Source organism: Calliphora vicina, chromosome 4 (genome assembly GCF_958450345.1).
Source record: "Calliphora vicina chromosome 4, idCalVici1.1, whole genome shotgun sequence".
NCBI classification, from domain to species: domain Eukaryota; kingdom Metazoa; phylum Arthropoda; class Insecta; order Diptera; family Calliphoridae; genus Calliphora; species Calliphora vicina.
In genome coordinates this window covers 61479707-61495857 of record NC_088783.1, presented here as the reverse complement: position 1 = coordinate 61495857, position 16151 = coordinate 61479707, and the positions used below count along the sequence as shown (strand labels likewise).

The window sequence follows — 16151 nt, the reverse complement described above, 5'->3', positions numbered from 1 at the left end:
ATTCAACATTGTTTAACGGAATGTTGTCAATTTCAATGGTCTCCAAACATTTAGACACAGCAATCAAAACTCCACCACCAGTAGTATAAGTAACTCTGTCACGTCTAAAAATTATATATTTATTGCAAAAAATTTCAGAATTTAAAATATTGCTGTTGAGCCATGTTTCGGAAAATACAAGGATTTGATGATTTAGATCAAAACTATCAATATACAAGTTAGAGAGTTTAGATTTAATACCATTTACATTTTGATATATAATATTTAATTGAGTATCATAGTTGTTGATCAGTTTTTTGAAAAATTAGTTGAGCGGGAGGGCAAATGAACAGTATTAGCTGATCTTTGGTTGTCTCTGTAAACATATTCACGAATCAATGCATTATCAGGCCAAAATCTAGGATCTATTAAATGGTCAAAGATTTCGGGAGGTACCATAATTTTAAATGATGCAATAGTTCTCGGCTGAGAATATTTAAACTTATAGATCACCATTTCAACATCAAGATTCAATTTGGTTTTGATATAATATTCAATATCGTCAATTGAAGTATCAAAAGCAAAACGGGAGATACAAATAGTTTTTTTAGGTGGTATAACTCTAAGAGGATGGATGTTAGTAGAGTTCTGAGCAGGGTGAATAACAACTGGCTGAATTGCAGAAGTAACAGGGATAAACGTTGTTCCTGTATTAATATCCATCATATTCATAGTTGTAGATTCCAAAGGAGAACGGGGGTAAATTTCTGATGTAATGACATTTTCTTCAACGGGGAAACTGGGATTAATGTTCAGGTTTGTATTTCCTGGAGGAAAATTTGTATCAACATCAGACGAGGATGTAGAACCGGCAGCTTTTGAGCAGGTGATATACGGTGGTACAGATCCAGAGTTCGTCTTCTTGCGTTTAGGAGATAAAATATTAGCTGAAGATGTAAATTTTTCCAGATTTGAGTATTTGGTAAATAATTCGCCATATTTAATGAGTTTAGTTTGCAGCAACAGAAATTCCTTATTGATCTTGTCAAATTCATCTTTAGAACTTTTAAAAAGATTATAAAATTCAACACTAATATTTTTGCAATTTGGACAAGTCCAGTGCAGGGATTTTTGAGGGTCAGCTAGAGAATCAGCATCACGTGCTTTTAGGCCACTGCACTTCAAGTGATAGCACCCAACGCATAGCCAGCAGGATACCATACGATCATTGCCAGTAATTTGACAGTTTACGTTTGAACATTCCATAATTACTTAAAGGTTGGACAGCACAGGGAATTTATAGATGAAAATGGTAATTCTCTATTACAGCTTATCAAATTCACAAACCACAATATTGTTAGAGTAGGTAATACAGTTCCAGAATTGCCAGGATAGACAATAAATTAAAACATATGATCAATACAAAAACATATGATTAAAATAAATAGAGCACGTATGTATGTATATAATGTAAACAACTTTTATGCAAATATCACTTTAGTTGAAAATACACAAATGAACGCTGACTCGGAAAAACTCAGTCTTTTCATAAGAGACAAATGAATAAATATGTCAAAGGAAACACGTATTCATATAGTACACGAAATTAAACAGTAAAATTTTAATATTTTTTTGTAGAATAATGCGAGACACACGAAAATACGTCAAAACACGATGAGGTGACCAGACTTCAGTACGTAGTGATGCTTTCTTTTCCAAAAGTGATACAAAATTAGAGATAAGTAGTTTCAAACGGATAGCCAGTCAACAATCCTTAGACATACAAGAAAAACTGTGTAATAAAGAGGTTTTAGTTTACACTATTAATTTATGACATTAAACGAATTTTGGTCCCTTTTTCTTTTAAACTTACTCTGAATTTTTAAAGCTGTTTTCGTGTTGTAATTAATTTATCAACATGGAATTTATAAAATGAATTTAACTGAATCATTTAATTAAAAATGGTTATATTTTCTCTAAATTTATAATTGTAGGTCGATGTTGACTGTTCGCCGTTCTGAAGGAAAAGAATAATGGCGATCATGTTTTAACTCCTCCTTACATTTCTGAATTTCAAAATGTTTCTTTTTTTTCTTTTTGTATTGTAACCTTGAAGGGTCATTGAAAAAAAAAAAAACAAATACTAGTAAAAAAAATATTCTTAGTTTACGTTATTGACGTAAGCTTGTAATGGAAGTTGGTAACGCAACTCAATTGACTTAGGCTTAATGAATGATAAAGCAGTTAAACCAAGATTGATAATAGCATGCGTTATAAAATTTATTAGCTCACTTTAAAAAAATCAGAAGAATTTATGTTTAGATGATATCTTGTAACGCAAATAAAACAATTTTACAGGGGTTTGCAAAACAATTATGATTGTTTTGTTTGTTGTACATATGTATGTGTGTACATATTCATATATGAATATTGTATTTTCTTGATTAAAACAATTAATTACACTAATAAGAAATTTTTATACCAACATGCTCAAAATGGCATTATGCTCATGAATCGCATATTACAAGACCAAATAGCACTCTAAACAGTGGATTTATCGGGATTAGGGTTTTTGAATTTCCCGACCTTTTTTGATTACCGGCTATTCCCGAAATATATAAAAATACTGTAAACAATGAATATTATAGTAAATTTGTATATAAAAACTTAGTGTTATAATCAGTATATGTAGAGCTTCGTATTAATTAATTCAATTTGAGCTTAATTCACTAAAATCTTAATCCGTAATTAAAAAATGGCAGCCTTTCATTTCATAAATCCATTCCCAATATCTAATTCTTTAGCTTCCTTCAAAAGCTTCATTTTGAAATTAGTTAATAACTGACTTTATTCCAACTTTGAATGATTAAATTTTTTTGATTCAAATCTACAACAAATTGAGTTAAAATGTTTTTTCTTCATTCAGTTTTATTTAGCTTTTAATCATTTTCAAAATGAATTTATATATACAGCTGTCTTATTATACAGCTGTCGTTGTTACCAAAACGGCCAAAATCAATTCTATACTTGAAAAATACTAAATGGTGTGCCGCCATCGAAAGTAGGGGCCTTTGTTCTACTAGTGTTTTCTGGAATAATTCGCACCGGTCAATTTTGACATTAAAGATTATCCACCTTGATTTCTAGATCGTGCAGTTTTCCATATGCTTTTTTTCAATGTTCATTCGAAAAAACGGGATAAAAACCCTGATCGGGATGTATCGGTCATCAAACACCTATTTTGATGATCTTGACAAACCTTATATTTTGTAGAAACGTTGGAAAAAGTATATAGAGCTCAAATGAGACTATGTTGAATCCTACGTTTCATTCAAAGAGTCATAATTGGTATTACCAATGCACACCTACTTAATACAAAACCACTAACTCTAACTAACTCTTCACCGACATTTTTATATTTATTCATTGACTTGTGTTATCGCTATTTTTTAAATATTTATAAATAATTATTTACAACATTTTATTAATTGAATTATATTTATTTAACAATGACATTAAAAAATACTTTTAGCTTATTTATTTATCATTATTTTATGATGCTAACCAATTTCAATATTAAAAATATACATTAATTAAATTGAAACAATAAAACGATTGTTGTTAACTTGTGTGTAACAAACAAAGGTTATTAATTGATTAATTAAAATGAAATTAATGTTCATTTCGGGAAAACCATTGTTTAAAAGTAATAATAAATTATTAAACATTAACTAGATTTTTTAGTATTTTAATAATTCAATAATGTTAAATATGAAAACAGCAGAAAGTATGTGATATTTAAGTAAATGTTTGAATTAATATATAACTTTACTTAATTGTATATGACTTTAATTAAAACGATTTATAAAGCGTAAAAGTATGTAAAGGTTTAGAGCTTACTACAATATTTTAAGGGCAAAAATAATAGTTTAAACTGACTATATTTAATTTTTTAATTTAATTAGTATGTTGTAGGCTAAATTTGGGGGCGAAAACTAAGCGCCCAATTAGCTTGTAGTATGCAATGAATTTGACTCTGATTGGTTTTTTGAACCGAATTTATACTTTTTATTTTTTGAATAGATATATTTACAGAAGATACATACATTGTTTTACTATAAGCGAAAAATCTGTAAGGGTAAAACTGGTTATCATAAAATGTTTGAAACATTTGTTTATTTCTAACAAAATAAATACAGAAATTCTAACAAACGAGTTAGATATTAGCATTTTATTGCTAACGGCATACCATTCCCCATACAAAACGTATGTACATACCCAGGTATATTACAGTTGACGTGCGTAAAGCAGATCTGCTGTTGACATAAAGGTTAACAGACCTCTGAATTTAAACCAATAGTGTATCGGAACTCCTAATGATTTTCGAAAAACCTTTAAATTACTTATTTTTCGAGCTTGAGTCGATATTAAAACAAAAAAGCAATATTTTTGTAAATATGCAAACATTTTATTTCAAAATTTTAGTAACGTTGGATTGTGTTTAAACTATCTAAATATATAGATTTATTTTCATTGTTTAAAATAATTTCAATTAATTAGTTTTGTCCAATTTAAACAGTCTTTCATAGATCATATTGGCTTTAAAAAATATTGCATTTGCATGAGCCTTCAGCTACATGATCCTTTTTAAAATACCATTATTGCTGTTTGTTTTAATTTTGTGAAAATTATATTTTATTGTACAAAATTTACTATAGGAAAACTGAAACTACGTTGGATTCATATTTAAAGCGAATCTGTGTAGCAGCATCTTAAAAAACATTCCCATGTTTAGTATTGTGTTATTCATGAATGATGATGTTTTTTTTTAAACGAAATTTATTATCTGCTACATCCTTCTTCTACCACATTTTCCGCTCAAAAGGAAAGGGAAATTCTAGAAAGATAACATAAAATATAATACATGTCTTGTATGATATAAAATAAATTAAATGTTACTGTACATTTTATTTTTATAAAGACTAATTAGTTAAGATGATGACACCGCGTAACTGACAATTTGTTTTTTTTTTTAATTTCTTAAGTGAATATATTTATGATAGAGAAATAAATTGTCACGTTTATTTGAAGTTTCGTGTTTCGGATAAAGTAAATAAAAAGAATCCAATTGTGTTTGTATTAAATTTACTCATAGATGTTGTGAATATAAATATAATTTTAACGGGTATACCTATTACTGGTTGGCTTGGACTGCTTTCTAAAAGAAATTATTTTTGGTTACAAAAAAAATAATTAAAATAGTAATAACACTGTACAACACCAAAAAAATTGCAAGGTCCGACCAATAAATTTTGATAGAAGAGACAAAAAAATGACAAGTGTATCGGCGTTTTGAAATTTTACATCTGAATTTAATTTGAGGGTGGGTTAAATTTTCCCAACTCTGGCACATTCTTATTGTTAATCGGCATAAGAAACCATATGATCCTTACATTTGAGGTATAAAATGTGTTCAGCAAATTTATGTTAAATTTTAAGGAGAACTTTTTTTTTAGAATATGTTAACCCTCTAATCCTCAAGGCATGGGTCTTTTTGTCCTTCATTTAAAAAAGAACAACAAACACCATTAAAACAGGGATTTAAGGGGTTAAAATGTTCCGCAAAAATAGTATCCGTGAAATTTTACTATAAGTCCTTAAATACACAAAAAGGAAAATTCAACCAGAAAGTCAGAAATAAGACATACGAAATTAACCGTAAGGTCTCTTTTGTTGTGTCTTATTTCTGACTTTCTGGCTGAATTTTCCGTTTTGGTATATTTAGGGACTTATAGTAAAATTTCACGGGACTTATAGTAAAATTTTACATAAATTTGCTGAAAACATTTTATACCTAAAATGTTCTTTAAAATAAAATTCTTAATAAATGCGAAATTAACCATCGGCTCTCTTTTGTTATGTCTTATTTCTGACTTTCTGGTTGAATTTTCCGTTTTAATATATTCAGGGAGTTATAGTAAAATTGCACGTATAATTTTTTTCTAGGACATTTTAACCCCTTATATCCCTGTTTAATGGTGGTTTTTGCACTTTTTTAAAAAAAAGGCAAAAAAGACCCATACCTTGAGGATTTAGAGGGTTAACATATTTTACAAAAATATTCTCCGTAACATTTTACATAACTTTGCTCAACACATTTTATACCTAAAATGTAAGGATCACATGGTTTCTTATGACGATTAACAATAAGAATGTGCCAGAGTTGGGAAACTTTAACCCCCCCTCAAATGAAATTCAGATGTAAACTTTCAAAACGCCGATACACGTGTGTTTTTTTTTTGTCTCTTCTATCAAAATTTGTTGGACGGACCTTGTAATTTTGGAAAAAATTTGAGTTTGTTGTATAGTGTAATAATATTTCAATTTAAGATTGTATCTATGGATTGCTTATTTACTATTTTGTACTATTAAATTTCTAGCACATTGTCAACTCTTTTATATCTGAATTTTTAACTTCTGCGCTGAAAAATATAAAAAATATCAAAATGATGAAATTTATTTACTAAATGAATTTTTATACTATTTTCTACGTGACTATTTTTACTTGGAATTAATTAACATAAATACTGTTTAACGTATTACGATTGTGGTAGAATTTTAATTTTTAGATGTCATAGAAAAATGTTAGTCTCATGGGTGAATCGGAAATAACAAAACCGCCAAATATTAGCAATCCTAATGTACATATATCAGTTATTGCAATACCTTGGGAATAAATAACAAATATTATTGTTAAGTGTAAAATTAATTGGGACTTTCGCTATCATTTTAAAGAAACACATTTTCAAATAAAATAGTTTTCGGGTCGTATGAGTGATATTTTATTTGAATATTATCATTTCGTGTGTATACGATCTGGTGTACGATTTTCTTTTGGAGCCTCTTCCGTTTATGTGTAAAAAAAAACAAATAAGAAAGTATAGTCAGTCAAGCCCAACAATATAATACCCTATACGTAGTATGCTCAAAACCCGTTTCCTTTTATTGGGCGAATGACTTAAAAATGCGGAATATTACAATATAAATTTATTCAAAGTATTTGCCATTTTTAGCTATAACCTATCTGCGGACACCTGGATTCCGAGCAAAAAATAACAGCTCATGTTTTGAAGCCAAGAACGAATCAAGCCCATTCCGGTTACTATGTTTCAAAGTGAAGCGTATCCCAGAAAGAGCACTCTGCATTGATCGAAACAAATAGTAGTCGGACGAGGCACATTCTAGACTATAAAGCTGGGGAGGCAAAACTTCCCAAACACTTCATTTTAAATAGTTTTTAACTGGTATTGTATAATGTGGCCGATCGTTGTCATGGTGGAATATTACGGTTTCAAGTCTGGCAGCATATTCTGGGAGTTTTCAAATGCTAGTTTCAAACGAATTTATTGCGCTCGGTAAAGGTTCTATATGATGGTCAGATTCCAGCAGAGCATTAGCTTAGCGCCATGGATATTTGGCTTTGGTGTCGACTCGAATGGTTGGCCAGGCATCGCCTATGGTCTCTTACCCTTTGGGTAATAGTAATGGATCCATTTTTCATTTTAAGTAATGCTTCGGTGCAAAAATTATTTTCTTTTATAGCCTTTCAAGGTCTCTCGGCTTCAATTCGTATGGTACCCAGTATCCCTGCTTTCGGAATAATAGTGCTGCTGGAAAGCGTTCTGAAATTGCTGCTTAAGTACGTTTGCACGTTCTTGCTGAGTTGCGCAACAATCTTCATGGAGTAATGCCTCCAATTTTTGGTCTTCAAACTTTTGTGTCTGCGATATTTGAATTTCGTGTCAAAATCACAATTTCTGAATCGTGCAAACCATCTTTCGCACATTAAAACAGATGAAACACATTCACCATGAGCTTTGCTGAGCAATACGTGTGCTCTTTTTTCATATTAAAGAAGTATAGCAAAACTTCACACACATGACGCATTTTTTGTACTAAAATCTGTGATGTTTTTAGTACAAAAACATATTGCAATTCGCCATCACTTTAATGAAACAAATTTTCAAATAAAATAGTTTTCATGTCGTATGAGTGATATTTTATTTGCATATTATTATTTCGTGTGTATACGATCTGGTGTACGCTTATTTTGTTATATGCTCTTCCGTTCATGTACAATTAAAAATAAATTGAGACAAAAAATTACAGAGTAGTGTGTTACAATTTTCAAATGTGAACGAGTTTAATGAATATGAACAAATTCGCCGGCATTAATATTTTAAATTTTGTTCTTCTTTCTGAATTTTGATGGTGAAATGTTCACAACTGGTTGGTATCTTGTTTATCAACATTAACTAGTAATAATAATATCAAATACCTTCTACTTAAAAAACAAATATGTATGATTTCTTGTATTAAAACATACTGTTTTACATTATTATCAAATTAAGAAACTTGTTTCTTTTCATTTTATAAATTAAACTTTTGTCCTGATTTTAAGAAAGCTACTCTATTTTGAAATCATTAGACATTTGCTGTATTCTATGTACATGAATATTCCAATCTCACAATGTGTAGTATAATCTACTTATTTGGTATTGCTACAACTACAATGAGTGTTTGGTAGTATTAAGTACTAAAAGTGTTTTGCATATTAATTGACACATGTTTTGTTGGTATAGCAAATGACAGTAAATGTACAAAATAACAACCAAACAAAAGCCCTAATGATCACTACTATTCAAGTGTCATGTACGGAGTTACATAGTATGACACCAGAAAAACCCTTCACTTATCAGTTCCAAAATCACATACTCAAAAATGAAGTACATACATGTACAATGCACTTAACACTATTCTATACATATAGATACTCATATATATCTAAGTAATTGATAAAGTCAACTCATGCGTACAACCCTAGGTACAGATAATCAAATAGGCAGAATTAAAAGTTCATTAGAATTAAATTGGAAAAAAGTATTCTAGGCTATCTGTCTAAAGCTTCGTATTTCACAGACTATGTCTATTAACATACCATTATTTTCTGTAGTCGTTGACCCATTTTATTTTTCCAAACAAAATCTTGACGTTTTATATAGTTCGTAAAGTCAAAGACTCCATATTTTCAATTAATTTTGATTACAAAGCTACTTATCCAAAACAGAGTTGCTATTATCTCTTAGCCATTGAAAGAAATTTTAAGACAGTTCTCGTTTTTATATCTTACTTATTTTAGTAAATATTTTTGCATTATGTACTTCTAAATTTTGTATTATTAGTCATTTCATATCATGATGTGTTACCAATTTTAGCAGAGACTAAAAGTGAGGGATTCATTTCTTTTCTATCTGTTATTTTCTATCATTTATAGTTTCAAATTCAATATTTGCAATAAATCACTGACAGAAATCCTTTTTTGAGAAGTAATAGAAACACAGATGTAAAACTAAGTTTTTAACTGTAAATATTTCATAAACATTTATTTGTGAAAAACATTTAATTAATGACAAATATAATTCTACGGTGATCGTGACATAATTTGGAAAACACCGCAACACAAAAACAATACCAACTTCGACGAAATAATAATACAAAAATCAAGTAAAACATAAAAGTGGCCATAAGTCGATTAACAATGGAGCTAATGGAAAAAGAACGATCACCTGTGATCACTTATATTTTCAAACAAAATTAAATTTTTAATATGAAAATCAAGTAAAACATAAAAGTGGCTATAAGTCGGTAAATAATGTTCCAAATGGCAAAAGAACGATCATCTGTGATCACTTATATTTTCAAACAGAATTCGATGTGACAATAAGCCGGTAAATACTAATCCAAATGGAAAAATTACGATTATCTGTGATCGCTTATATTTTTAAAATAATGTGTTTGGATCTGGTTGATACTCCAACAATTTTTTTTATTATAAATTTTATTAAATTTTGATTAAATTATTTGATTGCTCTATTAAATACTTTGAATTTTATATTAGTTTCATGTTTACGAAATAAAAAATGAAGAGATTATTTTCGAACGCGACTACTCCTTCTTTATTGATATCAATGCGATATATTGCTACTAATCTCAATTAAAAATGATTGCGACTAACGAAGGGTTAAACAAATAGTTCTACCATTAACATTGATATAGTACAAATAAGAAATTGTTTCTATAACTGAAAATAAGTGGTTATTTTTAACTCTTTGATTTTTGGGCAAGTTATTTTCGGTCTCAGCAAACAAGTGTCAGAAACCTATTAACTTGACATCAGCAGGATGAGTGCTCTACAACAGAAATAGAATCACAGACAACAGCCCTTTAGTAGAATATATACCGACTCATATACACATATATATGCTGACATAAACACTAATAGAGAATATTGTCTCTTGGCCAAAACACAATTAGGAAAAAAACAACAAATAATGCAGCATCAACTATAACAACGTTGACACTAGTAACAAGTCCATAGTAATCATATTAGCAAAACATGTAGATGCACATATGTAGTCACAATAACTCCACATTTGCTCAGTCAATACTGGACAATGCAAAGCTGATATTACAATTTTTATTCTTAAAACATATGCACAAGGCCTTTTTGCTGAGGCTTGAACTACACATTATTTGCATTCATAATTATATGGACAATAGGGTTGCCCGATTTACAATTTTAGACAATGGTTAGCCATTACAAAGTTTATTTTGTCCAAATGCAAAAAGGACGATCATCTGTGGTCACTTATATTTTCAACCAAAAATCGATTTTTAAATCAAGTAAAACATAAAAGTGGCCATAAGTCGGCCACATCTGTGATCACTTATATTTTCAACCAAAATACGAATTTTTGTATGAAAATCAAGCAAAACATAAAAGTGGGTATAAATCGGTAAATAATGGTTCAAATGGAAAAAGGAAGATCATCTGTGATCACTTATATTTTCAACCAAAATACGATTTTTTATATGAAAATCAAGCAAAACATAAAAGTGGCTAGAAGTCGGTAAATAATGGTCGAAATTGAAAAAGGACGATCATCTTGGATCACTTATATTTTCATCCAAATTCGATTTTTTATATGAAAATCAAGCAAAACATAAAAGTGGCTATAAGTCGGTAAATAATGGTCCAAATGGAAAAAGGACGATCATCTGTGATCACTTATATTTTCAACCAAAATTCGATTTTTAATATGAAAATCAAGTAAACATTAAAAGTGACAATAAGTCTGTAAATAATGGTCCAAATGGAAAAAGGACGATCATCTGTGATCACTTATATTTTCAGCCAAAATACGATTTTTTTATATGAAAATCAAGTAAAAATTAAAAGTATCTATAAGTCGGTAAATAATGGTTCAAATGGAAAAAGGACGTTCATCTGTAATCACTTATATTTTAAAGCAAAATTCGATTTTTAATACGAATATCAAATGAAACCTAAAAGTGGCTATAAGTCTGTAAATAATGGTCCATATGAAAAAGGACGTTCATCTGTGATCACTTATATTTTCTACCAAAAATCGATTTTTAATATGAAAATCAAGTAAAAATTAAAAGTGGCTATAAGTCGGTAAATAGTGGTTCAAATGCAAAAAGGGCGATCATTTGTGATCACTTGTATTTTCTACCAAAAATCGATTTTTAATATGAAAATCAAGTAAAAATTAAAAGTGGGTATAAGTCGGTAAATAATGGTCCAAATGGCAAAAGGACGTTCATCTGTGATCACTTATATTTTCAAGCTAAATTCGATTTTTAATACGAAAATCAAGTAAAACCTAAAAGTGGCTATAAGTCGGTAAATAATGGTCCAAATGGAAAAAGGACGTTCATCTGTGATCACTTATATTTTCTACCAAAAATCGATTTTTAATATGAAAATCAAGTAAAAATTAAAAGTGGCTATAAGTCGGTAAATAGTGGTTCAAATGCAAAAAGGGCGATCATTTGTGATCACTTATATTTTCTACCAAAAATCGATTTTTAATATAAAAATCAAGTAAAAATTAAAAGTAGCCATAAGTAGGTAAATAATGGTCCAAATGGAAAAAGGTAGATTATCTGTGATCACTTATATTTTCATCCAAAAATCGATTTTTATATGAAAATCAAGTAAAACATAAAAGTGGCCATAAGTAGGTAAATAATAGTCCAAATGGAAAAAGGACGATCATCGGTGATCACTTATATTTTCGTCCAAAAATCGATTTTTTATATGAAAATCAAGTAAAACTAAAAGTCGATTTTTATATGAAAATCAAGTGAAACATAAAAGTGGCCACAATTAGGTAAATAATATATATTTTCATCCAAAAATCGATTTTTTATATGAAAATCAAGTACAAGTAAAGTTGGCTATAAGTCGGTAAATAATGTTCTAAATGGAAAAAGGGCGATCATCCGTGATCACTTATATTTTCATCCAAAAATCGATTTTTTATATGAAAATCAAGCAAAACATAAAAGTGGCTATAAGTCGGTAAATAATGGTCTAAATGGAAAAAGGACGATCATCTGCGATCACTTCAATTTTCAACCAAAAATAGATTATTTATATGAAAATAATGTAAAACATAAAAGTGGCTATAAGTCGGTAAATAATGGTCCAAATGGAAAAAGAACGATCATCTGTGATCACATATATTTCCAAACAAATATCGATTTTTTATATGAAAATCAAGTAAAACATAAAAGTGGTTATAAGTCGGTAAATAATGGTCTTGTGGCAACCCACAAGTCTTACTTATAAATGCATTATTGCATTTGCATACACAAATCATCATCGCTGCTAATATAAATGACTTGCATACATGTATAGATTTTGATCTCTCTCATTCTTTTCACATTCGTCGCCATATGCACATTTAAACCATTTACATTACTTATCATCCATAAACTTTAACTTAAATTTAATTTTGAATAAATGAATATTTAACATAAATTGGGAACGTGTTTCATTTAAATCGAAAAACCCCAAATTGGTGATTTTGAGGAATTTCGCACAAATTTTCCAAATGCCAAACGACGACACAACAAGTAACCAGGCAATGGCGCCTAACACGAACGAAACCTCGATACAACGAGTGTCAGTAAAGGTTCCGCCATTTTGGCCCGAACGGCCAGAAATATGGTTCGCACAAGTGGAGGCGCAATTCGATATGGGAAACATCGTGCGAGACCTTTCGAAGTTTAACACCATCGTTGCAGCAATAGAGTCTAACGTGTTAGCTCAAATTTCTGACGCTGTGTTACAGCCACCCGATTCTGGAAAATACGATAACCTCAAAAAGTGCATTATCGAACGTTTCAGTGACAGCGAACAAAAGAAAACACAGAAACTTCTTTCTGACATGGAACTTGGTGATCGCCAACCAAGCCAGCTACTCAACGAGTTACGCGACTTGTCCAAGGACAAAGTTAGCGAAGATTTTTTAAAATCTTTGTGGCTCCAACGCCTGCCGCCAAACGTAAGAGCTATTTTGCAAGCTTCAGATGCCAAATTGGTGGAGCTGGCCAAACTTGCCGAGAAGGTCATGGAGGTCAGCGATTACCGACAGGTTTGTACTGTAGAAAAGCCCCAAGCTGAAGCGACAATCTCCGAAATGAATCAACGTATGTCACGGCTTGAAAAAAACTTCGAAAAACTGTTCAACACGAAACGTACACGATCATCTAGCCGAGTACGCCATAACAGCAACAACAACCCCGTCTTCATCAGAGATATGCTGGTATCATCAAAAATACGGCAACAAGGCTCAAAAATGCCGCTTACCATGTAAGTTAAACAAACAAAAAAACTAACCCGCACGTCTGGCCTGCCTTACAGCAATCCAGACGTGACATCTAACACGATTGCCCGCCTCATGATTTTCGACAACAACACCAACACAAAATTTTTAGTCGACACTGGAGCCGACATTTCCGTACTACCACCACGATCATCAGACAAATTCAATAAATCGCATTCAACCCAATTGTACGCAGCAAACGGATCAAAAATAAAAACATACGGCGAACGACGCATTAAAATATCTTTAGGCCTCCGGCGAGAATTTGACTGGAATATCGTTATTGCTGACGTAACCGATCCAATAATTGGCACCGATTTTTTACAAAAATTCGATCTATTGGTCGACGTGAAAAGAAAACTTTTGATTGACAGAAAAACCCTTTTGGTGGTAAGTGGCGATGCTATTCGCTCTAGTGTCCTCTCAATCTTGTCGTATGATAACACGAATAAATACGCGGCCATTCTGCACGATTACAAAGATTTAGCGATATTTGACCGTAAGAAAGAAACGACACCAAGCAATGTGGCACACCATATAGTGACAAGCGGTAATCCAGTTTTCGCACGTGCGAGGAAATTAACGGGACCTAAGTTGCAGGCGGCTAAGGCAGAATTTCAGTATATGCTCGACAATAACATATGTCAGCCATCGAAAAGCTGCTGGGCCAGTCCGCTGCATAGAAGCGTATATATTGATCGATCAGAATCTGGAACGGGTAGCTTTTTTAACAATAACGAATGCTCTCTATCGGAGTTTAGAAATGCATTCAGTTCTGGATCGTGTGTCTGCTCCTCTGCTAATGTTTCAAAATTAACGCTTTTCTCAATGCTGCTAATTCGGGAGAGAAAGTCGGCAGTATTGTTGTTTATACCTTCTATGTGGCGTATGTCGGTGGAAAACTGACTTATGTAATCTAATTGACAGATTCTTCTGGGGGATGTTTTGTCTCGTTTTTGGCCGAAGGCGTACACGAGCGGTTTGTGGTCGGTGAAAATGGTAAATACTCTTCCTTCTAATAGGTATTGAAAATGCTGAACGCCCTGATAAATAGCAAGCAGCTCACGGTCGTATGTGCTGTATGCCTGTTGCGTTGGTGTGAGTTTTTTCGAGTAGAAACCTAATGGTTTCTACTCGCCCTCAACAATTTGATGCACTACAGCACCTACTGCATCTGTCGATGCATCTACAGTCAGGGTCAGTGGAGCGTCGTTCGTAAAATGACTAAGCAGGGTCGCGTTGGCGAGAGCGTCCTTGCATGCTTGAAAAGCCTGAAGTGTTCGTTCGCTCCAATTTATCAGTGTAGTGTCGTTCTTTTTGTTGCCTGGTATTAGGTCTTGCAATAATTTTTGACCGACAGCGGCGTCAGGTATGAACGATCGGTAAAAATTTATCATCCCTAGAAATCTCTTCAACTCGTTTGCCATTTTAGGTACAGGAAAATCGTTCACTTTCGGACTTCGGTCGGATTCATGCGGTCGATATTGTATGACCCAAAAAATCGATTTCAGTTTTTCCAAATGATGATTTTTCGAAATTAATTGTTAAGTCGTGTTGACGAAGCCGGTCGAAAACGGTGCGTAAATGATTTTCGTGTTGTTCCTCGGATTCCGATGCTATTAGGATGTCGTCGATGTATATGAAAACGTAGCTAATGTCTCGAAATATGTCGTCCATGCGGCGCTGGAATGTTTGGGCGGCGTTTCGCAGACCAAATGTCATCCGCTTGAACTCAAACAAACCGAACGGTGTTATAATAGCGGTTTTCGGGACATCAGCTGGTTCGATCGGAATCTGGTGGTACGCCCGTTGTAGGTCGATTACGGAAAATATTGTTTTCTTATGCGCAATCGATCGGACATCTTGAATGAATGGTATCGGGTATCGGTCCGGCATAGTGATGGAATTTAATGCGCGATAATCACCACATGGCCTTCAGTCACCGTTGGACTTCTTACGCTTCCCATATTACTTAGGCAACAAATACTTAAAAATCTGCACAGCTTATCGCACCCTGGAGTAAGAGCAACTTTTAAACTAGTGTCAGAGCGTTTTGTATGGCCATCGATGTCGAAAGATGTCTCGAACTTCGTCCGATCCTGTTTAAGCTGCCAAAGAAACAAGGTATTTCGACACAATAAGTCTCCTCTAGGCGATTTTGGACCAACTGACCAGCGATTTGATCACATTCACATTGACATCATTGGCCCGCTCCCGCCTGCCAGAGGATATCGTTATTGCCTGACTTGTATTGATCGATGTTCGCGATGGCCAGTGGCCATCCCAATACCGGATATAACGACCGAAACAATCGCTTTCGCTGTAATTAACGGATGGATTTCAACTTTTGGCGTTCCGACCCGAATCACGAGCGATTTAGGCCGCCAGTTTGAATCGCACCTTTTCGCAGAACTA

General features: G+C 32.2%; 1 protein-coding gene across 1 annotated transcript; it reads right to left on the bottom strand.

Moving 5' to 3' along the window:
* Positions 1-288: 288 nt before the first annotated feature.
* LOC135958453 (uncharacterized) lies at positions 289-1245 on the bottom strand. Its single transcript, XM_065509358.1, has one exon. It carries the CDS (start codon positions 1243-1245, stop codon positions 289-291), a length of 957 nt encoding a protein of 318 aa, XP_065365430.1.
* Positions 1246-16151: the final 14906 nt, after the last annotated feature.

Excerpts from the sequence above, each read along its gene's own strand:
- LOC135958453 (XM_065509358.1), bottom strand. The coding sequence starts at position 1,245 with ATGGAATGTTCAAACGTAAACTGTCAAATTACTGGCAATGATCGTATG.